Source organism: Neovison vison, chromosome 12, assembly GCF_020171115.1.
Source record: "Neovison vison isolate M4711 chromosome 12, ASM_NN_V1, whole genome shotgun sequence".
In the NCBI taxonomy this organism is placed as follows: Eukaryota; Metazoa; Chordata; class Mammalia; order Carnivora; family Mustelidae; genus Neogale; species Neogale vison.
This window is the reverse complement of record NC_058102.1, coordinates 79274971-79302939: the sequence shown is the minus strand read 5'-3', so window position 1 is coordinate 79302939 and position 27969 is coordinate 79274971. Positions and strand designations below refer to the sequence as shown.

The window sequence follows — 27969 nt, the reverse complement described above, 5'->3', positions numbered from 1 at the left end:
TTGTGGCATCGTGACTAAAGGAATTGAATCCTGGAATCAGAATATTTAAGGAAAAGAAAAACAAGAGTGGAAAAAAAAAGTTATAAAAGGGGTGCCTGAGTGGCTCAGTGGGTTAAAGCCTTTGCCTTCAGCTCGGGTCCTGATCCCAGGAGAGCCACATCTCAGGCTCTCTGCTTGGCAGGGAGCCTGCTTCCTCCTCTCTCTCTGCCTGCCTCTCTGACTGCTTGTGATCTCTGTCTGACAAGTAAATAAACAAAATCCTAAAAAAAAAAAAAATTTTTTTTTTTTAAAAAAAAGAATAGACATGGTAATGGAAGTTCCAGGGTGCACTGGGGTCACTACTGGTTTGGAGTGTCTATTCTGTATCTTAAAAAAAAAAAAAGAAAAGAAAAGAAAAACAAGAGTGTAGGGAAAGAAACAGTTATGGGTACTTTCTTAGTCTTTCTAGAGTGGGTAACAAATAAAATCACTGTCCATAATTAGGGAATTAGACTACCAGAGATGACACCTAGGGTTTCGTTTTAGCTTATGTACAATATCTAAATGGCAAAAATCAGAGTTCAAGGTGGCCTCATTTAGGAAACTTAAGAAAATAATTGTTGTGTTCAAGCAGTTTTTCACATTTGTGGAATGGCATAATACATACTATAGGATTCACCAGATAGATGTACTGCTATTTCCACTTTTAATATAACTTTTATCTCTTCTGGGGTAGCTCTTTAGATATTATCAATATAGGCCACTAAAGATAACACCAGAATTCAAGTGAAAGAGAATAGAAATGGAAAGAGGATGGGGGTGGATAATGAAACTGGATAGTAATAACAAGCATGATTTTTAAGGTTTCCTAATGCCACAGAAATACACATTTTGGCTAAATGCCACTGGCCAGCTGGAAGGGATCAGGAAATGAGTGGAATATCCTAATGGTCCCAGTTAGATTTTTAACTAACTCGTGATTTGGATGGCTCGCTCATGAAGAACTGTTTACATAGACTGCTTGGTGAGGGGTAGTTGTGCTGGGCTTACTGCCTACTCTGCTTTGTTTTTTTAAAGAATACTTTTAAGGACCCCTAAAAAGGGCATCAGATCAAAGATCTTGTTAAGACTTCAAACAGAGATTAACAAAGGCATAATCTGTAAATGGTTCGATTATGGATATGTTGTCAATGACCTTTCTTGAGATTAAAATTACAGGCCTGGGAAAAAATGAAACTCCACTACTCCCTCATATTCTAAATTTTCTCTTTCAATTAGAAGTTTCTAAAGAAATCTCAATTTGAAAAGAGCTCTCACCTTTCATTTCAAATTGACCCTTCTCTTAGTCTTATAGATGATATTGTTCAAGACTCCTTTATCTGCGAGAATGGTTAGGAGTTTCAGGATTATTTTAGTAGAAAACATTGAGTTCTTTCACTTGGAAAATAGGATTTTTTATGAGGTCCTTTTGAGATTTAAGTACTCTATTTTATCACAATGAGAATTAATCTCAAAGCAAATATTCTGTAAGATACTAAAGTATTCAGTTTATTTGGATAGTATACTTGAACATATCAAAAGTTACAAAGCTTAAAATAAGCAAGCAACAAGTCAATAAAATCAAACTCAGAATTCTAACATTTTCACATGGGATCACTGACAATGTAATGCAAAAATACTATAAATGTTTTAGTGGAATGATCCCTAACCTAATAAATTACACTACTGTGACCAAAACAAACAATCGCATATTACAGAAAACAAAAGAACATGAGCTGTTCTCCAGGACTGCTTTTTCAAAGCTTGAAAAATTAACTGTCCCATCAATTTGGGGGAGAAAAAAAGAAGTATGAATTAGGAGGCTCTACATGTAGATTTTAAAAATTCTAATTAAAATATCTTAGACTATTTTAGATGTTTACTTGGCATTGGAAATGTGGTCAACTATCATAAAGTATTTCTCTTCATCACAAAAAACCCATATATTAAGGATTTACACAATCCAGGAAAAATAAGAAACAAAAAAACCCTAAAAACATTTTTGCCTGAGCAAGTAATTTTCTAAAAAGGCTCTCCAAAATCTTGACTAGAGGTGTCATACTCTGCAATGAAATGCTTGAGTTCTTCAACACACCGCTCACCTATTTCATGTAAATTCTGTCTCAATGCAAACTGTATAGACTTTTCTAATGAAGGATCTTTTTCAATCAGCATTTTCACAACCATCCCGAAAGTTTCACAGTCTTGTCGGTAAACCTAGAAAGGCAAAATACATTGTGGTTAGCTAAGAGTAAAAATAATTAGCCAAACACAGCTGATTCAGTTAGCAAAATGATGATGCTTAAGTCTAGAAGTGAGATATAATAATACAATCGAATCTCCCTCACCCTTGAATAGTCACTACTGTCAAAGGCTATGTAAGCCTCTATTTCTGAGATTTGCTGACTACAAGAATGAGTAGAAAAACACCGATATACCACATCATTGACTACAGAAGTTAGGCATCGCATTTGTCAGTATCAGGCAGTGTACTAAAAGGACATCAGACTAGGAAAGAACTAAGAACAAAGGCTTGCTAAGTAAGGCACGTTCATGGCTTTATTTATTTGCTTGTTTGGAAGAAAAAGGGTTTCTGAGCCCCTAACTTTAGATTCTTTGTTTGAATCATGAATCATGACAAATTCAAAATTCTGCTCAGTATACAACAAACAAAAGACTCAAAGTGTCTATCTGGGGGGAAAAAAAAAAACTTTTAAAGTTATATTTAACCACAATTAAAGTCACCAAGGCAGAGTTAAGATCAAAACAATGTTATATACACACGTTCACTTATGTGTATAGACATATATATACATATATATATACACACACATATATACGTATATACATGGATACATGTATGTGTGTGTGTTTTTTACTTCAATATGCATATATAATCTTTATCGGTGGCAATTAGATATTATTTTCTGTCCAAAAATTGCTGAGTTTTCTCCCCATTTAATATAATTTCCTTGATTTGTAATCACAGAATGCAGTTTAGATTTCTACACTATTTTTCATACCCTTAATGCATGTATTTAAAGAAAAATTAGAGCTAAGTATCCATAAAAAAGTGAAATACAAATTATCTGATTGAAAGGAACTATTACATGAATTTTAATTTTTTAAAATTTAACAAAAACAATTACTATAACATGTTTATTCCCTGAAAAGTGATTTATTCATTTTTTTTAAGATTTTATTTATTTGACAGACAGAGATCACAAGTAGGCAGAGAGGCAGGCAGAGAGAGAGGAAGGGAAGCAGACTCCCTGCTGAGCAGAGAGCCTGATGGGGCTTGATCCCAGGACTCTGGGATCATAACCTAAGCCGAAGGCAGAGGCTTTAACCCACTGAGCCACCCAGGCACCCCTGATTTATTCATTCTTAAGAACTTCAGAAAGAAGTGACCTGAGACACTGCTTGGCTTATGAGTTTTTATTCCTCCAATGATCACTACTAGTTGTTGTGGTAGTTGCTGCTGTTATTTTTTAAGTGTCTGCAATATTTTTTTAATCCCTTAACAACAGCTATTTCAAGAAGAATATTTAATTTTGACTTGCAGTACTAGGTTGCTAAATTGTTCTAAATTCATTTTCTGGCTCTTAAAAACCATTTCACAAGCCCCAAAGAAATTAACAGAATAAATTCTTCAATTAACACAGAAAGTGATATATGTAAAACCTTAGCTGCTTTCTCCATCTCAGCTCCTGCTCCCACATGTTTGGTGTGATGAGATTTAATCATATTAGCCATTAAGTTTAATTCTCAGCTATCCAAACCAACCATTTATTCCAGTTTATCCTAAGGTTTACATGGTACAGAACTGATACTCTACTCTAACAAATTAACTTAAAAAACAGTACACCATTCACATATTACATATGATGTCAAGACAACAGAGCACATTGACTGGTTTAAAAAACACATAAGTTTTTTCATAAAACTTCATAAAAATCACATAAGTCAAGCCAATGCAGTCCCCATGGGGAAAGTCAGAACCATGATGCTTCAGTACTAGTGGAGGTAAATTCCTTACCAAACCAGTCAGCCCACATAATAACAGCATTCTAACACCAACCGCAGGCCTCAGCAGACCACTTTGTGGGTGGCCTAAATTTTATAGGCTTCTTTTTAACAGATGTAGTAGATGAGGATAATATTACACTGTGAATTAACCTGCAAATTCTTTAATGTAAATCTGCTGTTTTACCTAAACTGTAACTCTTCATTTAGCATATTTACTGAACAGAAATGTGCTACAGATTTGCATATCAAAGGTACAAACACATTAAAATGTGCTCATACATTTATTTAAACTGTAAACTACTGTCCTCTGGAGACAAACTAATATAAGCATTTAAGGATTGTGTTTTATTTTTTAATTCTAAGTCCTTTTTGAATTATTCATTGTAACAGACAAATGTTTGTACATTAGTTGACCAGAACAACCAGAACTGCCCACAGCAACATAATTCTCTCTGAAGGGGTAAATTTTCTAAAAGACTGTTTAAAATATACTGGTTGGGCATTAGACAGGAAATAATTAGTTTTTTGTTGAAGGAAGAACCTCACCCTCCAACATTTCATAAATAAAATTCACAACTGTCAGAAACCTATTTCCGAAATCTGTTCCACAGTAAACTCAATCCCAAACAGGAAGGGTGTAGTTATCTGTAGGAGAGCTTGTTTGCTTATGGTCCCTGGCTGGAAATGCATTAATAATCTTCAGATCTGATATCTACAGGCCACACAGGAAGGTTTTTTTGTTGTTGCTTTTTCCCCTCATTGAACCTCATCAAAATGGGAAGCAGGTTAAAGTATGGGTGGGGTTTACACAAACTGCATAGAAATGGTAGTTAAATTTGCCAGGAAAATGAAAACACTACCCAAATGTGGTTTCACACAATACTTTATTAGAGTGGCCTGCAATAATAGTTAAATTCTCACAAGTATTTCTAGGAGTAAAGGAATATGACAAAATAAAACTATCAAGGCTTTTTACTATTAATTATGTTCTTCAGTGACTGGAGAAAGAGTGTCTACCAAGTTTGTTCTATCTAAAATTGCTCACAATGACATAAAACTCCTTTAAATGTATACCATTTAATCCTTACCTCTGTGCCCACAAAAAGAGAAACCAAAAATTAAGGCAATGTAAGTTGTTACAGGAGAAATTCATTTCAGACAAATCTTTCCCCTGAACACAGGTGGAAAAAAAAACTTCAACACAATTAAGCAAATCCAAGAATGTACAGAAAGAATTATGCACCACAACCAAACTGGATTATCCCCGGAATGCAAGGCTTGTTCAACATCTGAATATTTACTAATTTAATCTAACACATCAATAAGCTAGAAAAGAAAAATCACAGGATCATAAGAATAGATGCAGGAAAAGCACTTGACAAAATACATAACAAACTGATTCATGACAAAAACTGTTTACAAACTAAGAATAAAGGGTAACTTCCTCAACTTAATAAAGAAAATCTACAAAAACCCTAAAAAGCTAACTCTACCTGGTGGAAAAGTAAATGTTTTCTCCCTAAGTTAAGGAACAAGACAAGTATGTCCCCTTTTACCATTCCTATTCAACACTGTACTGGAAATCCTAGTTAATACAGTAAGACAAGAAAAGAAAAAATATATCAATTGGAAAAAAGAAATACAACTGTTCACATGACATGATTGTGTGGAATGTCCCCAAACTGATAAAAAACCTACTGCAACTACTGAGTGATTATAGCATGGTTAAAAGAGTCAAGGTTTATATACAAAAGTCAACTGCTTTCCTTTTTACCAGCAATGAACTATTAAAATTTGGAATTAAAAATACAGCACACACAAACATATACACAGTTAAGTATAAATCTAGCAAAATATGTACAAGATCTTTAAGAGGAAAACTATGAGACACTAAGCAAATAAACCAAAAAAGACATAAACACATATATTCTATGGTCCTGATTGGAAGACTCAATATTGCTATGATATCAGTTCTTCCCAGACTGATCTATAAATTCAACACAATCCCAAAAGAACAGAAATCCCAGCAAAAAATTTTGAGGATATTGATAAACTGACTCTAAAGTCAACACAGAAAAGCAAAAGACCCAGAAGAGGTAACATAATACTGACAAAAAAACCAACAAAGTAATAGGACTGACACTACTGGACTTACTATAAAGTCAGAGTAATCAAAACTGTAAGGCATTGTCAAAAGAAGACAAGTACATCAATGGCACAGAATAGCCTGAAATAGATTCATACAGATACAATCAACTGATCTAACAAAGAAGCAAAGAAGATTTAATAAGGACAGTGTTCAATAATAGTGCTAAAGCACCTAGATAATCTGGATACAAATCTTATACCTTCCACAGAAATTAAGTCAAAATGGATCACAGAGCTAAATGTAAAATGTAAAATGTAATAGAAGATAAAAGAAGAAAAAAAAATCTAGATTACAATACCAAAAGCATGTTTCAGGGAAAATATTTGTTAAGTTGTTTTGCATTAATAAAAACTTCTGCTCTGTGAAAGACACTATTAAGAGGATGAACAAACTACAGACTGGGAAAACAATTTTGTAAAAATATATATTCAACAAAGTACTGTTACCCAAAATATAAAAGGATTCTTAAAACTCAAAAATAAGAAAGTAACTTGATTTAAAAATGGGCAAAAAATGGAACAGAATAGAAAACCTAGAAATGGACGGTCAACTAATCTTCGACATAGCAGGAAAGGATATCCAATGGGAAAAAGACAGTCTCTTCAACAAATGCTGTTGGGAAAACTGGACAGCCACATGCAGAAGAATGAAACTGGACCATTTCCTTACATCACACATAAAAATAGACTCAAAATGGATGAAAGATCTAAATGTGAGACAGGAATCCATCAAAATCCTTGAGGAGAACACAGGCAGCAACCTCTACAACCTCAGCTACAGCAACTTCTTGCTAGATGCGTCTCAAAAGGCAAGGGAGTAGAGGGTATTATGCTGAGTGAAAAAAGTCAGAGAAAGACAATTATCATATGATCTCTCTAATATGAGGAATTTGAGAGACAGGGTGGGGCGTTGTGGGGGGGTAGGGAAGGAAAAAATGAAACAAGATGGGATCGGGAGGGAGACAAACCATAACAGATTCTTAATCTCACAAAACAAACTGAGGGCTGATGGGGTGAGCGTAGGGAGAGGGTGGCTGGGTGATGGACATTGGGGAGGGTATGTGCTACGGTGAATGCTGTGAAGTGTTTAAGTCTGATGATTCACAGACCTGTACCCCAGGGCAAATAAACACATTGTATGTTAATGAAAATAATTTTTTAAAAAAGGCAAGGGAAACAAAGGCAAAAATGAGCTACTGGGACTTCATCAAGATCAAAAGCTTTTGCACAGCAAAGGAAACAGTCAACAATACCAAAGACAACCAAGAGAATGGGAGAAGATATTTGCAAATGATGTGTCCGATAAAGGGCTAGTATCCAAAATCTATAAAGAACTTACCAAACTCAACACTGAAAGAACAAATGATCCAATCAAGAAATGGGCAGAAGACATAAATAGACAGTTCTCCAAAGAAGTCATTCAAATGGCCAACAGACACATGAAAAAATGCTCAACATCACTCGGCATCAGGGAATACGAATCAAAACCACAATGAGATACCACCTCACACCAGTAAGAATGACTAAAATTAACAAGTCAGGAAATGACAGATGTTGGAGAGGATGCAGAGAAAGTGAAACCCTTCTACACTGTTGGTGGGAATGCAAGCTGGTACAGCCATTCTGGAAAATAGCATGGAGGTTCCTCAAATAAGCTGAAAATAGATCTACCCTGCCACCCAGGAATTGCACCACTGGGCATTTACCCCAAAGATTCAAATACAGTGATGCAAAGGGGCACGTGCACCCCAATGTTTACAGCAACAATGTCCACAACAGCCAAACTATGGAAAGAGCCCAGATATCCATCAACAGATGAATGGATAAAGAAGATGTAGTATATATTACAATGGAATATTACACAGGTATCAAAAAACGAAATCTTGCCGTTTGCAGCAATGGGGATAGAACTAGAGGGGATTATGCTAAGCAAAATGAGTCAATTAGAGAAAGACAATTATCATATGATCTCAGTGATACGTGGAATTTAAGAAAGAAGGCAGAGGAACATAGGGGAAGAGAGGGAAAAAAATGAAACAAGATGAAACCAGAGAGGGAGACAAACCGTAAGAGACTTTTTTTTTTTTTTAAGATTTTTATTTATTTATGACAGACAGAGATAGGGAGAGAGGGAACACAAGCATGGGGAAGCTGGAGAGGGAGAAGCAGGCTCCCTGCTGAGCAGGGTTGATTCCAGGATGCTGGGATCATGACCTGAGCCAAAGGCAGACACTTAACGACACAGGCGCCCCCCAATAAGAGACTCTTAATCTTGAGAAACAAACTGAGGATTGCTGGAGGGAAGCAGAGTGAGGGGATGGGGTAAGTGGGTGACAGACATTGGGGAAGGTATGTGTTGTAATGAGCACTGGGTATTATATAAAAATAGGTGCATGAAAAGACTTCAGTATCATATGTCATTAGGATACTGAAAATTAAAACAATGTGATAAGATACCAGTACACATTTACCAGAATGGTTAAAATCCAAAATACTGACAACCCCAATTTCTGGTAGGAATGTGAAGCAACAGAAGTCTCATTCATTGCTGGCGGGAATGCAAAATGATACTGGCCACCTTGGTAGACAGTTTAGTGGTGTCTTACAAAGCTAAACATAGAGCCTGAGCATATGACCCAGCAATGGTGCTCCTAGGTATTTACCTCAATGCGTTGAGAACTGTGTTCATGCAAAAACTGCACATAAATGTTTACAGCAGCTTTATGCATAATTACCCCAAATTGGAAGCATGCAAGATGTCTTTTAGTAGATGAATGGATAAACTGTGGGACATTCATATACTAGAATAATTTTTGGTTATAAAAAGAAATGAGCTATCAAAGCCACAAAAAAGAAGAATCTTAAATGGTTATTGCTAAGTGAAAGAAGTCAGTCTGAAAAAGCCGTCCTTGTCATGCATGATTCCTACTGCATGACATCTGGAAACTGGCAAAACTATAGGGACAGTAAAAAGATAAGTGGCTGATAATGGAGAAGGGATAAACAGGTGTCCAGAGCCCCTTTAGGGTGGTGAAACTATTCTGTATGATATTGTATTATATATTACATAATATACTTTTCATTTGTGAAAGTTCATAGAACTATATGACAGAAAGAGTGATCCCTAAATTATGGACTGTAGTTAATAAAACTATATCAATACTGGCTCATCAATCCTAACAAATGTATTAAAGCAATGTAAAAATGCTAATGAGAGGGGAAACTCAACAGAGAAAAGGAGTATATGGAAACTTTCTTAAAAATTTTCTATAAACCAGGGCGCCTGGGTGGCTCAGCGGGTTCAAACCTCTGCCTTCGGCTCAGTCATGATCCCAAGGTCCTGCGATCGAGGCCCGTATCGGGCTCACTGCTCATCAGGGAGCCTGCTTCCTCCTCTCTCTCTGCCTGCCTCTCTGCCTACTTGTGATCTCTGTCAAATAAATAAATAAATAAATAATCTTTTAAAAAATTTTATAAACCTAAAACTGCTACAATAAATTTTATTTATTATATAAATATAAATTAAATAAAAATTATATATAATATATTTATAAATATATAATATAAATTAATATATTATATATAAATATAAATTATATGAAAATTTTTGAATCACACAAATGAAAAACAGGGTAGAAAAGTTACCCTCTCTGCCTCAGTTTCAGGTCCTATAGACCTGACTATGCTATTATAATGATTAAATGAGGTAATAAAAAGCACTCATATTAGGGCCTACTATAAGGGAAGCATTTAATTTATGTTAGATAAAGTCATGTGGATGATGAAAAGAAAAGAAACAACTGTTCTGTCTAGAGAAGGGAGTATTAGAAAATGGTACTAAACCAATTCTTTAAACATGGTAAGTTCACTCTGGTAAAATATGGAAGAAAAGGAAACAGCATTTTGGGAAAATTTAATTGGCTTGGCATAGTTAGAGTATAGAATGTTATTCACTCTCAAAGCAGATCATGAAAAGCTTTTTTAAAGGGAGTTTAGACCTCAACCTATAAATCAGCAATTAGCAAATGGGGAAAGAGCTACAAGGAGGAATTGAATCATTTGGATGTATCAGGGAGAGAAAATGGCTGAGATTCAACATTAAGGTCTCCTGAGGGCTAAGACAATGAATGTCACATGATGTGTTAAAGAAAAGTAAGATTGGGGTGCCTGGGTGGCTCAGTGGATTAAGCCGCTGCCTTCGGCTCAGGTCATGATCTCAGTGTCCTGGGATCAAGCCCCGCATCGGGCTCTTTACTCAGCGGGAGCCTGCTTCTCTCTCTCTTTCAATCTGCCTGACTCTCCGCCTACTTGTGATCTCTCTCTCTGTCAAATAAATAAATGAAAGTCTTTAAAAAAAAAAAAAAAGAAAAGAAAGAAAGAAAGAAAAGTAAGATTAACGGTTTTGCAAGTAATTAAGAAGCAACATAGGGACGCCTGGGTAGCTCAGTTGGTTAAGTGTCCACGTTGGATTTGGGTCATGATTCTAGGATCCTGGGAATGAGCCCAGAGTCAGGCTCCCTGCTCAGCGGGGAGCCTGCTTTTCCCTTTCTCTCTCTCCTCTGCTCATGCTCTCTTTTTCTCTCTCTCAAATAAATAAATAAATAAATAAAGCAATACAGATGTAATAATGTGAAGAATGATGGGTGGCAGTCTTTAAAATTTTTATTTAATTCAAGAGGGAGGGTATTAGGAATGAGAGTTAAGTTCAACACCTAGTATGTAATTGAGGCACCTGTCAACAGGAAGCATATTACTGAGTCTAGACTTTGGAAGGAAAAAAGAAACAGAGGAGGAAAGGAGGGATGGAGGAGGGAGGAAGACTAGGAAGGAAGTACAAAGGATGGGGGAAAGAGAATTCTTAACAACTTTAGCACTGACGCCAACTGAGACCATGGGAGTTCCTTTAAATAAGGAGTAAAGGGGTGCCTGAGTGGCTCAGTGGGTTAAGCCTCTGCCTTCGGCTCAGGTCATGATCTCAGGGTCCTGGGATTGAGCCCTGCATTGGGATCTCTGCTCATCAGGGAGCCTGATTCCCCCTCTCTATCCCTCTCTGCTGGCCTTTCTGCCTACTTGTGATCTTCATCTCTCTCTCTGTGTGTTAAACAAATAAATAAAATCTTTTTTAAAAAAAAGAGTAAGTTCTTTCTAGCCCCAGTGTCTGATAGAAAGCAGATACTCAGCAAATTTTGAATAAATAGCTCAAGTCTGCTCTGAGAACAAAAGACAGCCAGAGTAGATACCTGAAAGGACCAGTATCAACCAAAGAAGAGACAATAAAGAAGACTGAAAACTAGAAGAGTGAAGGCACAGGTGCCAAGAAAAACATCTATAAAAGAAGAATACAATCAAATGTCAGAGAAAAATCAAAGGAGCTGAGAAACAAAGCATACGGATCAGACTGGGAAACTCAGGGGTTGGCTGGGTAGCTGCAAGAGCAGTTTACTGGCATGGTGGAGATTATACTGCTGTGCTGTCTGACACAGTGGCCACTAGCCATATTTCACTATTTAAATTTTAATCAAAAAGGAAAATTCGGTTCCTAAGTTCCTAGCCCTCATTTAAAAATGCTAGTGGCTATCATCCTGGACAGTGCAAATATAGAAAATTTCCATCAACACAGAAAATTCTACTAAGCAGTGTTTATTTAGAGGATTGAGAAGTGGGAAAAAGGTAAAGATGTACTGCTAAGTGTTGACCTAGTAAATTAAATAATATATATTTGAAATTATTTTACCATTAAAGTATATATAAAAGCTTACCACTTTTAAAGGAGCATTGTGAAATATAATAATTAGTATCTGTTAAATGTTCTACAATCTTTTGATGAAATGTGTATAAAGATGTAAGTTAAAAAAAGATACAAGTTAAAAAAAGAAACTCCAATTGAGGCTTAGTATATGAGGAAACATTCATAATGTCTAATGTGTTGATGAAGTCAGGAAAAAAGTAACAGCATACTGATGTTAAATACTGGAGACAAATTTAAACCCTTTAATTTGGCTCTGTAGTAATGCAGAAGGTGTCAAAACTATTGTAATCTATGTTGCTGCTTGTGCTATATTAATAGAAAAAGATATCATTGAGACTTCCTCCTCAAAGCTGCAGCCCCACTGGCTCTTAAAAGCACAGCAACTGAAAAGAACACTGCTGGTTGCTAAGAAATGCATTATGAACACGGATTAGATTTCAACCACCTACATTCAAAATGTAGGTACAATTATTACAGCCACATAAAAGTAACTCCAAAATTATTGATAAAGTGGAATAATGCTACAAACTCTTAGCAATCAATGTTTGTAAAATTCTCATCCATTAAAACTTGTAATTATAATCAATTTATAAATTCACAGGACTCAATAATACTTAAATAATATTTTGCCATTTCCAGCTCATAATACACTAAATAGAAAAAAATAAATGAAGTAATTCCAGAGTCTATACAATCTTTCACTAATGCCAAAACCAGATCTCACAGAGACTAAACATAGGAACTAGAGAAATCTCAATAGTGAGTGAAAAAAGCTGCAAAGGAACTATGTAAACCATATGCCATTTATGTACGTTTTAAAAAGTTTATGTAGTTTAGGGATATATACATATATACTAAAAAACAGAAAAACATATATAAGAATGACAACTCTAAGAAGGGAAGAGGGCAGCAGGGATCTGAGAGAGGCTTTATATCTGTAATGTCTGATTCTTTTAAATAGAGAAAAAAGTCACAACTCTACTTAATGACATGTGTGCTGATGTATTTAGGAATGAAGTATACTAAGATTTGCAACATACTTTGACGTGCATCAAAAAATAAGATGAATTACTGGATGACTACAGGAATGGACAGGTAAGTGACAAAGCAAGTAAAACAAAATGTTAATTATAGATATAAGTGACAAGGGTATGGGTGTGCACTATTTAATTCCTAATATTTAAAAATTTTCATAGTAAAATGTCAAGAGGAAAAGAGATCTAAGGCAAAATAGGCCCAATGGTAGGTATATGGTTCTGATAATCTCAGCTTATAAATGAAGGATCTGTTTTGCTTGTACCCTAGATGATGAGCTTTGCATCTTCTCAATGTGGGTTGAGAATTACATATATTAATGAATCTGTAAATGCAGATATAAATTTAAAATCCAGGTAACTGTGCCTGCCAGCCAACTAGAACTCACTATCTGCAAGGCACTGGATTTGGTCAATAATATAGCACATTCTGCTCAAAGAAATCAGATTCTAGTAAAAAGAGTAATACATTATGGAAACCATAAAGCAAAATACAGTAAATACCATAAGAGAAATACAAAGTATAGTAATTCCGAAGGAAAGATCATAATGGGCAGAGAGAGGGAGGATTAAATGCACTCAGACAGTGTTGGTATTCCAGACAACCTGTTAGCTTGGAAATAAAACAGCACAGTATGCTTTAAGTAATCATCATCAACATCATCATCATCATCATCATCATCATCATGGAATATAAAGAAGTTTTAGAAAAAATGGCTGATGGATACACCAGAATCAAAATGGAGCTAGAAACGAACAGGTGGACTTAAGGTTTACCTTATCCTTGGACTTAAAACAACTTATATTACACTCTGGACATTTTTTTCCTTATATATCAGACAATACACCACTGAAGACTGTGAATTAGAGGAAAACAATGTATTCATTATGCAATATCCCCTTCAAATCTGATTCAATAAGCCAGGAAAAGTAATTTTGTGTTCAATGTCAGTAACTGGCTTGAGAAAAAACTGCCAGCATTCAACAAATATAAAAAGGCTAATGAGGATAAAAGGCAAATACATTATAAAATAGGTTTAAAAATTCTATTTGCTGAGAAAATGGTTAACAATAAATATTTTGCAAAATGACAAAATCTTTCATCGTGGCTTTTAATATAATCATGTCTAAGGACAATATAAATCCTTTAATAAAGGCAAGTAAGGGAAGACTTAATTTAGACATTTTCCTGAGTGAATGTCTAAAGCACTCACCAAAATGAAACAGATCACAGGTTAAAATGGCAAATCAATTACTTAAAAGATATTTGTCCCTCAGAATGTATTTCCCTTGAATTAAAAAAAAAAGTTTAAAAAGGTGAAATTTCTTATGTATATATTAAGCTGATATTTTTACATATAGTTATTTGTTATAGTGGGTGAAATTAGCATAATGTATATTAATGTATACTATATGCTATAATGTATATTAATGTATACTAATGAGTATACAACTAAAAAAATTTTAAGAGTTAGGAGTGCCTGGGTGGCTCAGTGGGTTAAAGCCTCTGCTTTCAGCTCAGGTCATGATCCCAGAGTCCTAGGATTGAGCCCTGCATGGGGCTCAGCGGGGAGCCTGCTTCCTCCTCTTTCTCTGCCTGCCTCTCTGCCTACTTGTGATCTCTGTCAAATAAATAAGTAAAATCTTAAAAAAAAAAACAAACTAAGAGTTATCCAAAGAAAATCTATTCTAAGACTTTATTTATTTATTTATTTGAGAGAGAGAAAGAAAATGAGAGCGAGAGAACATGAGAGGGGGAGGGTAAGAGGGAAAAGCAGACTCCCCGCTGAGCAGGGAGCCCCATGTGGGACTCGATCCTGGGACTCTAGGATCATGACCTGAGCCAAAGGCAGTTGTTTAACCAACTGAGCCACCCAGGCACCCAATAAAATTTATTTTAATTAAGATTACTTCCAAATAAATCTTTTTAAAAATTAATAGCCAATTTTTAATTGCCTGTGAGTTAGTCCAGTCCTCAAATGATTTAACATTAATAATCAAAAAAGTACAATGTCCTGACAATAGAAAAGGTCATGTTTTAGATTTGATTAAGGCTGAAAGAAAGCAAATAATTAGCAACAACTTCTTCCCTAAGTGAAAAATCTTACAGTGGTTTGAGAGATGGAAGAGGAACAACTCCATCCATCCAGTTACCCTCCGACAGGAGAAATCTGTCAGCAGGAGTGACTAAGCTAAGCTATTTCCAAACCCCCCTTTACTTCCTCCCAGTTCATCTTTGGCAGAGGAGATTGGAGAGAATCCAATATTAAGAATGCTTTAACCTGGTGAATATATGGAAAAATGGCTCAGAGCCTAAAAGTACAGGGGTGCCTGGATGGTGCAGTCAGTTAAGCATCTGACTCTTGGTTTCGGCTCAGGTCACGAGATTGAGCCCTCTGTCAGGCTCCATGCAGAGTCTGATTGGGACTCTCTCTCAAATAAATAAATCTTTAAAAAATTTTAAAAAGAAGAAGAATCTAAAAGCATTAACAGTTACCGAGCCCAATCTTTAAATCCTCAGGGAGGGCTCACTATATAGGAAAAATTCTAGGATGGAAAGGAATCTTAGGCAAAGGTCTCTATGACTAGAAATGGTTATGGGCTACAGTTCTAAAGGGTTTTTTGTTTGCTTAAACAAAACAGCATTTAGAAATTATTGGCATATCACAAACATTAAGTCACCGGTAACACTTTCATATAGCCTTTTACATTATTTTATGGATCAGGAATCCTCACAAGTACTCTGGAATAACTATTTCCCCCAGGCTTTTGAAAAAGATTTTATTTATTTATTTGACAGAGAGAGCACAAACAGGGGGAGTAGCAGGCTTCTGCTGAGCAGACAGTCCAATGCAGGGCTCGACCCCAGGACCCTGGGATTATGACCAGAGGCAAAGGCTGACACCTAAGGGACTGAGCCACCCAGGTGCCCCTAACTATCCCCATTTTATAAAAATACTGGAGCAGAGAGATTAAAGGGAGTTAGCTGTAAAAAGTACGATATTCACAGCTAGGTTTCGAATTTACCCTTTACCATACCATTGCCATAATTCAACAAAATTGTCTAAATACAAAATAGAAATAAAGCCATGAATGAGACTAAATTCTCGGCAAAGATAAATTAATCTGTTGGTTTTGAAGAATGGTGTAAAGATAGTGGCTTGGAGAAGCCACCATTATGAGAAATCGTGTGTGTGTGTGTGTGTGTGTGTGTGTGTGTCTATACTTCGTCATTCCATTAGTGAAATCCAAAACTTGGACAATTTCCCCAATTTCAGGGATGCTACTAAGATAAATTCATAAAATATAAGCATGTAAGAGTTATCTTCCTCAGGCTGAGGAAAGCACTAGTGTTCTGTAAGGTATTTTTGCTGTGGTTGGTGAAAGAGCAGCTCCTCTTTGACATGGGACTTGTCTGATATATTCTGCAGGGAGGCTAGCTCTTCTTATTTTTTTCCTCCCCAAATGATTCAGTGAATCAGGTACACTGACCTTATCATTCCATTTTTTCATCATTAAAATTCTACACTGAAAAATTGATTTTAGGGGAAATCACTTTACCTGCTATGAAATTTCTCCATGTTTCATGCTGAAAGTTGTGATTTCAGCATACATGTGGTTATGAAACAGGTTTATCAAGTTGACAATGACAAGGAATATAGGAAAAGTGGATGTTGGTAGAGGTAGAGAAGGAGGCAGTGGGGAAAATGAAGAGAAATTAGAAAGGAAGAGAAATGCCCAATGGCCTTCCAATTCCAGGCTCGACACCTGGTTTCTACCTTTGCCCCAGGAGAAATTCTTAAAAACTTTCAATACTTTCCCTTTACTTGCTAAAGGTAGTTTGAGTGGGTTTTGTAACTTAAAATCAGAAAGAATTTTCTCCAGATACTTAGCATAATGGCCAGCTCCATGGAAGAGAAGTTACCTGGCCTTCTGGGTTGCGGTGGCAAGCTGGGAGCACCAAAGGTCTGCACAATGACACCGACCCTGTAGTGCATCAGCTCGGCAGCAGTGCCTAATACTGGCAGGAATGCCAAGGTGATGCAACTGGAAACTTATCAAAGCTGCTTCAGAAGGCTTTATCCAACATAGTTAAATTGGCCTATACTTTTCCATGGTAAGAACTAAATAACTACAAGTCCTTAGAGTTTGCACTAAAAATACAGCTTTTGTTATTCCTACTGAAAAATTTCAGCTCATCTGCAAGTGTAAGGAAGAAAATATTAGGGCCAACTGGTTGGCTCAGTGGATTAAGCCCCTGCCTTTGGCTTAGGTCTTATCTCAGGGTTCTGGGGTCAAGCCCTGCATTGGGCTCTCTGCTCAGCAGGGAGCCTGCTTCCCCCTCTCTCTCTGCCTGCCTCTTTGCCTACTTGTGATCTCTCTCTGTCAAATAAATAAAATTTAAAAATATATATTATTGGTCTCATTAATTACACTTCTACTAAAGAGAAGCTTTTCAATTACATAACATTAAATACCACTACAAATGCTCCTAAAATGTGTTTTTTCTTTCCAGAAGAAAGGAATTATTCATAACTAACACAAATAGTACAGCTTCATTTTAAAAACAGGAACATCAGTATCAGGTATACTAAAAGTGGGTTAAAATTAATTAATAATAAAAACAATTCATTATTTTACTGTTACCTCCAAAGGTATTACGTACAATGGGAAAAGTCCATATACCCCACTACTTATGAATGAAAATACCTATTTTCAAGGTCTGTCTGTAGGTATTTTCTAGTCTATATTTTTAATACTAAAATTTATACAGTATAATTAATTTTGATCTGTCCACTTATAAAAGAAACTAATGACTTCTCAAATGATACTGAAGTTCCTTCCAAGAATTAGAGACATATTTATGACAACACTGTACACAACAATGAAGAGACCATGCTCGATCGTGATGTTGTCTTTGTTACATCAATCAGTTACACTGCTACTTATATTCTACTCAAGACAAGCACTAGGTGTTGTTAGTCACTAAGTATGGTACTATTAAATTTTAGTAAATGGAGATATAAATCTGGTCCTCAGTGAGCCTTTTAGAAGACAGAATTTAGCTACAGCCAGCAATTTGAGGAAGGAATCTAGTCAAATGAAATTTTTAAATAATGTTTATAGATAATTTTGGGTAAGCTGATATTACTGAATAAAACTAAATATTCTATTTATTTGAAAATCTGAGGATAAAAATGATAGTACTATAACTACGAAACTCTACCAGTCTAATAAACTTCACCATACATATTTTAATGTGTAGTACATTCATTAAAATTGTTTTATCTATCTATTTATTTTAAGATTTTATTTATTTGACAGAGAGAGACACAACGAGAGAGGGAACATAAGTAGTGGGAGAGGCAGACTCCCTGCTCCAGAGCAGGGAGCCCAATGTGGGACTCGATCCTGGGATGCCAGGATCCTGACCTGAGCCGAAGCAGACCCTTAACGACTGAGCCACCTAGAAGCTCCTAAAATTGGTTTTTAAATTAGTTATTATTTAAAAGCTTATGCTTTTAAATTAGACTTTTTTTTTTTTTCCTGGCAAAATGGCTAAGACTAGAATGATTGGTATATTTTAGGTAAGAATAAAAGGAAAAACCAGAAATGAAATCTTTGTTCAGATTAGCAGCAGTGAACATTGAATTGATTCAGATAAAGTAAGGGTCAAAAGGCTGACGACCTTACTGTAAGAGCCAAAAAACCCCAGCAGACTGTGGTAACCCCTTTAACCTTACTTCATGCAAGACTACCATGTGCACATGCAGATACAACAGAAATTTTTCATATAAACACATCTTGGAGAAGTGCATTGAACCATTTCTCTTCTCAGATATTTTCAGTGTCCTATGTCAATAAAAAGCATAAATATAAAAATGTGGCTTCACTCTATAAGAGTTCAGTGCTTCATGTATTTTAAAAGTTCAGAGATTAATATTTATGGTTAAGACTTATTTCCTGCAAAAACACTAAATCATCTCTAAAAATTAAATCATTAATGATTCTACTTCTAAAAGGGAATGTTCAATATGTTTTCAGAGGTACCAGCGTGCTGAAATTTGACTCTCTTGTGCACTTCCTTATTTCTTGCTATTTTACTTTTGCTATTTCTATAGTCACAACCTTAGCGTGGACCTAACCAGTACAATCCTGTTATAACACTACAGAATTCCTAATTGTTTTTGTTTCTAGTCTTCTTGTTCTAAATGTACCTACTCACAGACACCATCATCCTACAGATGGAAAAACCCTTCTCAGAATACTGCTGCTTTGGTTCCCAATACAATTCTTCAGGAAATCTTACCTACTAAATCTCATTATTTACCAAAATACCATCCACCTGTACCTTTTTCAGTATTTTACCCTCTCTCATATGCCATCTGCATTCCTTTGGTTGCTTTTCAAACTTAATTTATTCAAAATTTTAAGACATCTTTCAGAAAGTTTTTCCAGATCAATTTTTCCAGAATTCTCCAAATATTTAAGAAATGTATGTTCCTTTCTGTCCTTCCTACCTCCTCCATTATACTGAAGGCAAATACAATTTATTTTGCTTCCTCTGTAATGGTCTCCCATTAAGTATTATGCTGGAAACAAAACGGATCTTAAATTATCTCTGTTAAAGCTTAAAATTCTATATTTTGGCCTTCGCTCAAATTTTAACTGTTTTGGGCATCCTCCAACTGATTACATTATGCAAATTCTTTGAGATTAGTAAATGTATCTGTTCACAAGGGCCATCAATAAATACTGTTCCTTGATCAAGTAAAGGTCACAATTAAAATTTTAATTGATTTAGCGTTACAAGGAAGGTAAAATAGAAGTTTTCTGAAATCAAGTAGGAAAGTTTACACTATAAAGTTGTTTTAAAATAGTAAAAAGCCTAAAAAGAGTACCTTGAAAGATACATAATTTTATTACTTCTAAATACACAGAGAGTCACTTCAATGTCTAAAGTATTTAAAATACAAAGGTCTTGGCTCCAGATTGTTTTTGACAAGTAAGACTTCCTTGTATAAAATTATACAAAGAATCTAGCTGATAGCTTCCTTAGCAAAATGTTTTTTCTGTAGTTTGCGCAAATGGATTGCCAATCCGCTACACAGACCATATTTTGGTTAAAATACCTAATTCCTGTTGCATAGATTGACAACATTCTATTATTTTGTGAGAACCAAATCTAAGCAAATCATCTAAGATTCAGTCTAAAGCTTTTTTCCCCTATCTGATAATCATAGTGTAGGAAGAAAATAAAATTCAATTTGAAATACCCTGCTTCACTGTACATTCATAGTTTTCACTATTAAAATGAAACACCAAAGGTGAAAAACAATTTTTTAAAATGACTACTGTACAGAGACAAATGTCTAAAAACTAGTACTGTCTTTTGCAAAAACCAAACCAAACACACGCCCCCCACCATGTGTGTGTGCACACACACACACACCCCAAACCCAAAACCTAAAATAAAACCTGTCCAGAAAGGGTACCATTCAGGGTGACATTATTTAAGAAGTCAAAGAGACTGCATATTACTAGAATAAAGCAATAATTAAAATGTAAACATATTATATTATATGTAAAACAAAACAAAAATTGTCCAGTTCTGCCTGTCTCTGTTGTGTAGGTGTGACAGGAAAGCTCTAAAATTTTTCCTCAAACACCAAATCATCCCCAGTGACTCAAGCCAGTATTTATCCCATATAGCTCGATTCTGTAGCAGCAGCAGCAGTCTGAATTCTTTTTTTTAATGTCACTTAAGTTATTTAAAGTGTAGAGACAAAAGAAGCTACATTAAATTAGAACCAAAATACAACTTTAAAAATCAAATTCTGACTATAACGTCCCATATTTATGTTAAAAAAAAAAAGAATATACACTTCTCCTCACATACTATCCATATGGAAATCAGATTAAGAAGCTATGTTTTCTTAGCCTTCAAGTCATCGTATGTAGATAATTACACAGTAAAAACCTCAAACTCAAATCCTTTGCACAGTAAGAATCAACTTATTATGACCATGAGGAATGAGCCATTCATATCCATAGCTATGCCAAAACATAAAGGAGAAAATGTAAAAAATTACCATAGGTATAATTTTTTATCATTTTCTTTCTACAAAAGAAGTAATTGCTCATTCACACTGAACAACACAGATGCAATTTAAGTACAATTCAATCTTCAAAACCACACACCAAAAAATCAGCCTTCAATCCTTTTAAAAACCCCCACAGACTATGCAACTATTATGGAAAGGTAGGTTCATAAGCATTTTAAATGTCCAGTTTTATTTTTGTCTCACTTTTTAAAATATCATATATGGAAGGATTGAAGTTATTAATGGGGTGGGGAAAGAATATGGCAGAGTGATGGAGATCATAGATTTTATGTTCACCAAGCTCCTAGTGTTCGGTTGTTGAGTGACCCTGGGCACATCACATAATTCTGTAAACTCCAGTTGCCTTATTTGCAATGTGAGGATTGCAACAGTAACTTAATTCACAGGGCTGTTGTGAGAATTAAGTGACAGAATAAACACAAAGTACTTAATACTTAGAAACCATGCACTCAACAAACAAGCCTAGTAAGTCAATAAATATTTGAGGACCTAGCAGGTGCAGACCCTGTGTAAGTGGTGAACATAAAAATACACTGTCTCTATCTTTAGGAAACCTTCTTCTTAGTGGGAAAGTACATATAACAAAATGTATGGAAACACATAAATGTGTATAACTGTGGTATTATATAAAATAAAGGGCTACCTGAGTGGCTCAGTAAGTTAAGTGTCTGCCTTTGGCTCCGGTCACGACCTCAGGAAACTGGGATGGAGCCCAGCATCGGGCTCTCTGCTCAGCAGGGAGCCTGCTTCCCCCTCTCCCTCTGCCTGCCTCTCTGCCTACTTGTGATTTCTCTCTCTCTCTGTGTCAAATAAATAAATAAATAAATAAATATTTTTTTTAACATAAAAATAAAATAAAATAAAGTAGGTTCAGTGATGGAGGAACTACATCAATTGGCCAGAGGAATAAAGAAATGTTTGAGTGAAAGGGTAACATTTAAGCAGGGTCCTGAAAAATGAGAAGAGGCCCGTGAGAGCATTTCAGGTAGAAACAGAATCAACAAAGGCCACCAAGAAGAGAGGAAAGCATGTTCTATCCAGAGGCTAATGTGAGTGCAGCACAGTAAAAAACAAGGATACTAGTAAAGAAACTTGGAGGGAGAGGTAGTAGACAAAACTAGCAGATCTCGACAGCCAAGGTAAAGACTTCGGATTTTTATTCTAAATATAATGAGAAGATGCTGGAGTGTTTCAAGCAGAGAAGCAATTATATTTAACAGGTTTAGAAGTCAGGAAATAACAGAAACATTCCATTAGGCTAGGAAAATTGAGATACAAAAAGTATTCTGGAGCACAGCAACTCACCTTTGTTTAAAAATACTATTGTTCGTTCTTTTTAGTTGGAAAATTCTAAAATATATTAGCCATTTCCTGCCTTAGTTAAAAGAAAAAAAAAAAGAACACTTCGAAAACGTTAACTAGAGTACTTTTTTCTTTTTTACCTCACCTTTTAAATGTATCACAATTGACAGCTACACTGTATTAGAGGTTTAAGTTTAATTTTTATCAGTTGTGAACTGCACAATATGCAGCTGCTCAAAAATCTGGGCAACAGAACTGGTCAAACTTCATGGCATTTAAAGCTGGATTAAAGACTGAAAGAGATTAAGTCTGTGTTATTGATTTTTTTTTTCCCAATAACTTCACTTTTACCATCTTACCAGCGAGTTTTTGTTTTTGTTGTTGTTGTTTTTGTTTTTTTAAAGCAACATTTAAGGTGTTCTTATTCGTCAACTGTGGATAACAATCTGGTTTGCCTTTTCCACTCTTACTCAAAGGATGCTGTCAATTGTTGGAAAAAGTCCAAAACTGCAATTATTTGATCCACTCCTTAATCTCTCTTGTTAACTTCCATATCAACATACACCATATGGGGTATTTTAAGTCCTTTCCATGCCTAGTCAGGAACTCCAAGTGCTGATAGGACTCTCCCCACCCTATCCCATTTCCCCTAACTCTCAGCAAAATTACCTCTCCTAAACTTACCTCCTCTCTACCTTAAAAATGGCCGCCACTTTATTCTCCTTTGCTCTAGTTGCAGAAAAGTGTTTCTCTAAATGTTCAAGGTTAGTCTCTTTATCTGTACTATTGACAGTCTCTCTTGCTTCATCAATTATTCCATCTGTTTGTCTTCAGTTTCTCTCATATTACCCTTACCTTTCCACAAGTGTTCCAACATCAGTAAACAAACAAACAAACAAATAAATAAATAGGTCTGCGAGTTTTAATTATTCACCTGCCACACAGTCTCATGTACTTTTCTCCATTTCTGACTCTAGCAATCTAATTCAGGCTCTTAACATCTCACCTGAAGAACAAACATTTCTGTACAGCCACACTAAAACTTTTAAATTTTTTAATTTTTTATTATTTTTTTAAGATTTTACTTATTTATTTGAGAGACAGAGAGAGAGGAAGAGAAAGGATGAGCTGGAGGAGAGGCAGATGGAGAGGGAGAGGCAGATTTCACATCTAAGCATGGAGCTCGATGCCAGACTCTGAGACTCTATCACAAGACCCTGGGATCAAGACCTGAGCTTAAGGCAGGCACTTAACTGACTGAGCCATTCAGGGGCCCCCATTCCTTTTTTCAACTAGTATTTTTTTTTAAATCCTGATTCTAATTCTTACATATTTGAAATTCATCCATAAAACATATTTCCAATCAACAGAATTCAAACTATTTTCTCCTGTCATTTAAATTTTTCAGTGATTGAGCTCCAATCCAGCTATTCTCAGAAAAACTATCTGGGTCTGCCATCTACTATCTACCAAAAAGTTTCTGTAAAATGGTCTGTAATCAGACCCTGTCTCACACTACTGTAATTTCTCATCTACTAATATGTGCTTTTTTAAAAAAGATTTTATTTATGTATCTGACACACAAAGAGAGAGAGAAAGAGCACAAACAGGCAGATCGACAGGTGTAGGGAGAGGGAGAAGCAGGCTCCCCACTGAGCAGAGAACCTGATAGGGGGCTCGAGGCCAGGACTCTGGGATCATGACCTGAGCCAAAGGCAGATGCTAAACCGCCTGAACCACCCAGGCACCCCTCCTACTGTGTGCTTTTAACTTGTGGGGTCTGCACTAACTCTGAGTGCTTACTGCCAGAACTACAGTACACCAGTGGAGTTGAAACAATTATTTCCTTCCTGATTTGCACCCTTTATAACAAAACCATAATCATTAAGTATAGCACTTTTCTGAGTTCTATCAGTTGTTCTAGCATATTATTAGATCTGATGGGGTCATGGGAACCCCCAAATTTTTAGCCAGTTGGTCAGAAGTACAAGTGGCCTGGGGACCCCACAGTGCAGCTGGTTTCTGAATTAAGGGCTGTCTTCTTGGGGACCATACCCTTTAACTTGTGGGGTCTGTACTAACTCTGGATGGTTAGTGTGAAAACTGAATTGGAGTATACCAGAATGCTTCTTTCCAAAGCTCTTCTATGAAATCAAGACAAAGTTTCTGAGCCTATTATTCAAGACTACTCACGATCCTTCTAATATAGCACACTAATATAATTCTGTCAACATCTACTCTATGAAGTTATAGCAATAAATGTGGCTGGGGAGGAGGATGAGAAAATGAAGAGTATGGGAAGGAGATTAAAAAACACCCATGTAAGATATGGTTTTACTCAAACTAAACTTAAAATTGTTGATTATTCCTTATAGTTCCCTATTTTCCAACTTATGCTCATATAATTCATTCACTTCTGTCTACAATCTTTTACCTCCTATCTCTGAGACTCCTACCTGAATTTTAAGGATCCAAGCAAATGTCACTTCCAAAATGAAGCCTCTTTGATTCCCCTAACTAAAAATGATTTTTCAAAAATCTCCGTTTCAAGGCTAATAGCATAACAGAAAGCACTAAATAAGGAGCAGTCACATTTCTACCATTTCTGGTATAAGCTGAAACAAGCCACCAAAGCTTTTTAAGCATAGAAAATGAAGATAGGAAAGACAACATACTATTTCCAAAAACTCTTCTGCCTCAAAAAACTTAGAAACACATTCTTTTAAAAGCACAGTTAAGGTCTTAAAGTAACTAAGGGTAATTGCCAGCAATCATAAAAAAAGAAGAAACAAGAAACCAGAGTGACAAGCTAACATTATGGGCTATGGCTGACCCAAAGAGCCAAAAACTTAGAGCCTGGTCAGGAGAGACATGACATTTGGCCCTTTCAAGACAGAGCTGAAATCTCAGGCCTTTGCATAAAGCTATGACCTTTGTAACAGGATGAACTAGAAAAAACAAACAGAAATCACCTATCAGTAAAAGAAAAAAACAGGGAAACCTCTCTGCCTTGATTGAGCCTCCGGAGGCAACGAGATGCAATTTCCTCTGAATATTCATAAATACAGGTCTACTTTCATGTACACTGGAAGTTCTAAATATAAACTCACAACTCCAAAATACAAATTATACAAGGGAACATGCTACCATGAGCAAAAGTCAGCAGAAACAGCAACTGGATTAAAACCCTCAGACTTCAGGTATTAAAATTACCCATTACAGAAGATAAGATGCAAAAGAATAAGAAAGAACAGAAGCATGAGCAATAAACAATCTAATTCTAGGCAGATTTTAAGAAAACTAAATTAAACTTCTAGAAATGGAAAATATAACTGAAATTAAGAAATCAATGAATGGATTAAATAGTAAACTATACAGAACTGAAAATTTGAGAGTTTTGAACAAAATACTTATAATTTTAGATTTTAAAAAAAGATAAAAGAAGAAAGTTTAGGAGAACTGAAAGGATGATAAAAAAAATCTACCTACATCCAACTGAAGTACATAAAAAAAAGAATAGAGGATACTCAAAATTTAAAGAGATAACAAATTTCTAGCTCTAATGAAAAATGCAAAGTCTCAGGTACAGGAAGCATAAATTATCTTAACCAGAAACAATTTTTAAAACAATCCATATCTAAATACATTATAGTAAAACTGCATATTGAAAAATAAATTTAAAAAAAAAAATCATCTCAGGGCTCCAGGGTGGCTCAGTCTGTTAAGCATCTGCCTTCCACTCAGGTCATAATCCCAGGGTCCTGGGATCTAGCCCGGAGTCACAGTGAGCCTGCTTTTCCCTCTCTCTCTGCCTGCATTCTCATGCATACTCTCTCTCTGTCAAATACATAAATAAAATTATAAAGAAAAAAGAAAAATAATTTCTTCCCCTTGCCCATTCATAGGCTGTCATAAATATCCAATATTTTTCATCAATAATATTTTGTACCATCTTCTCAATATATATTTTAGTCATATGCAGTAAATTCATGAGAAATCGTCTCAATCTTGTGGACTCTGTTTTTGCAACCAAATGAATAAAGATGATTTTGCTTCTTCCTTTACTTCCTTCTAACTCCCTGAAAGGAAGGATTCTTGAAGATTTACTCTAGTATTTACCTTCAAGCTAAAATAGCAGAGCCAAACTACATGGGACTCAGGATGCTTTGAGGACTCCTATTTCCATTCATTCAACTGTTAAACATTTACTGTGAGCCCACTAGAGCCAAGGAATGCCAAACGATACAAAGATAATTAATTAGGTAATTCACCTTTCAGCTCTAAAAGGTAAGTAGTATTGTAGTTGAACATATGCTGGCTATGAGTAGGAGGCAAAGATGTTATTATTAACTTTTGGCTGTTTCCCTTACATGGGCAAACAACAGTTGGCTGTGCAACTGATGAATTCAGTGAATAAAAATAAATTTTTAGTATAAATAAAACAAAATTTTGAAAACTAAACTTGCTGCAAACAAATGACCCTCCCTTAATACCAGGCTTCCACTAAAAAGTTAATTTAATATTTTTTATTCCTTTGCCTTACATGGGGCCCTTATCTCTTTCATGATCACCATTGAGAATATACTACATTAGAAACATGGAATAGAAAAGTATTTTTATGTAAGAAAAAGCCTCTACTTAGATAATCACATGCATTTCTTTAAGGTTTGTCTCAAGGGCACCGATAATTTTTGCTAAAACAGCTTATGATTAAATATTTAAGTAGAAAAAATGAGTACTACTTAAAACCTCTAGATTACAAAATCTTTATTATTACTAAGACCTGATCTGATCTGTAACTCTTAGACAATAATATAAAGGATAGAGAAATACATGTAGTACAACAGTTGTTGAAATAAGCACAAAAGGTTCTTCTTTGCTTTTTTCAAAAAGCATCAATGAAGGATGCTAATAGTAGAATAAAATTTCAGGGCACAGCACTGCAAACTGTAATTAGAAATCAATGCAGTATAAAACCATCAAAACTCTTGGTAAAGAATTGTAATTGAGAATCCTCAAAAGAAGAATGTGTGTGTGTGTGTGTGTGTGTGTGTGTGTGTGTATTGGCCTAAATAAGCCAATGAAAAATAAATACAGTAAACAGTAAATAAATAGTATAGTATTTATATATAAATAGTAAAAATAATCTCAAAGCTAGAACTATCCTAAAGATAGAAATAAGCACCACAATTTGACACAGTCTATATATAGCAGAAGACAATGGAGTGCATCTGTATAAAACGTTCTGGGAAAACTTGACAGAAAGAAGCAGTTTAATGGAGAAAAGGTGTACCAGGATATTTGCTGATACGGAATTTAAAAAACTCTCTAACCTGAATTTGCGTAACATAAATGAGTATTTCAAATTATCCTAAAATATTTCCTATCAGTCTATCATGGGGATTGTGTGGGTAAAAAAAACAAGAGGCAAAAAACTTTACCTCAAATATAACATTACTATTATATATTTTAAAGGCTTTTTCACAAGCAGAATAATCTTTATAAATATATGTACAAAAATCAAGCCCTAGTAGCCCCAATATAATTACTATCATCCTAGGTA

General features: G+C 35.4%; 1 protein-coding gene across 6 annotated transcripts in view; it reads right to left on the bottom strand.

Moving 5' to 3' along the window:
• Positions 1 to 244: 244 nt before the first annotated feature.
• Positions 245 to 27969, bottom strand: part of PPHLN1 (periphilin 1) — a 160860-nt gene continuing 133135 nt past the window's right edge. For all 6 annotated transcript variants that reach the window (XM_044228674.1, XM_044228671.1, XM_044228673.1 and 3 more), the window contains one exon: positions 245 to 2235. In XM_044228674.1, the coding sequence (XP_044084609.1) occupies positions 2041 to 2235 (195 nt within the window). In that variant the 3' untranslated portion in view covers positions 245 to 2040. The remainder of the gene's footprint in view (positions 2236 to 27969) is intronic.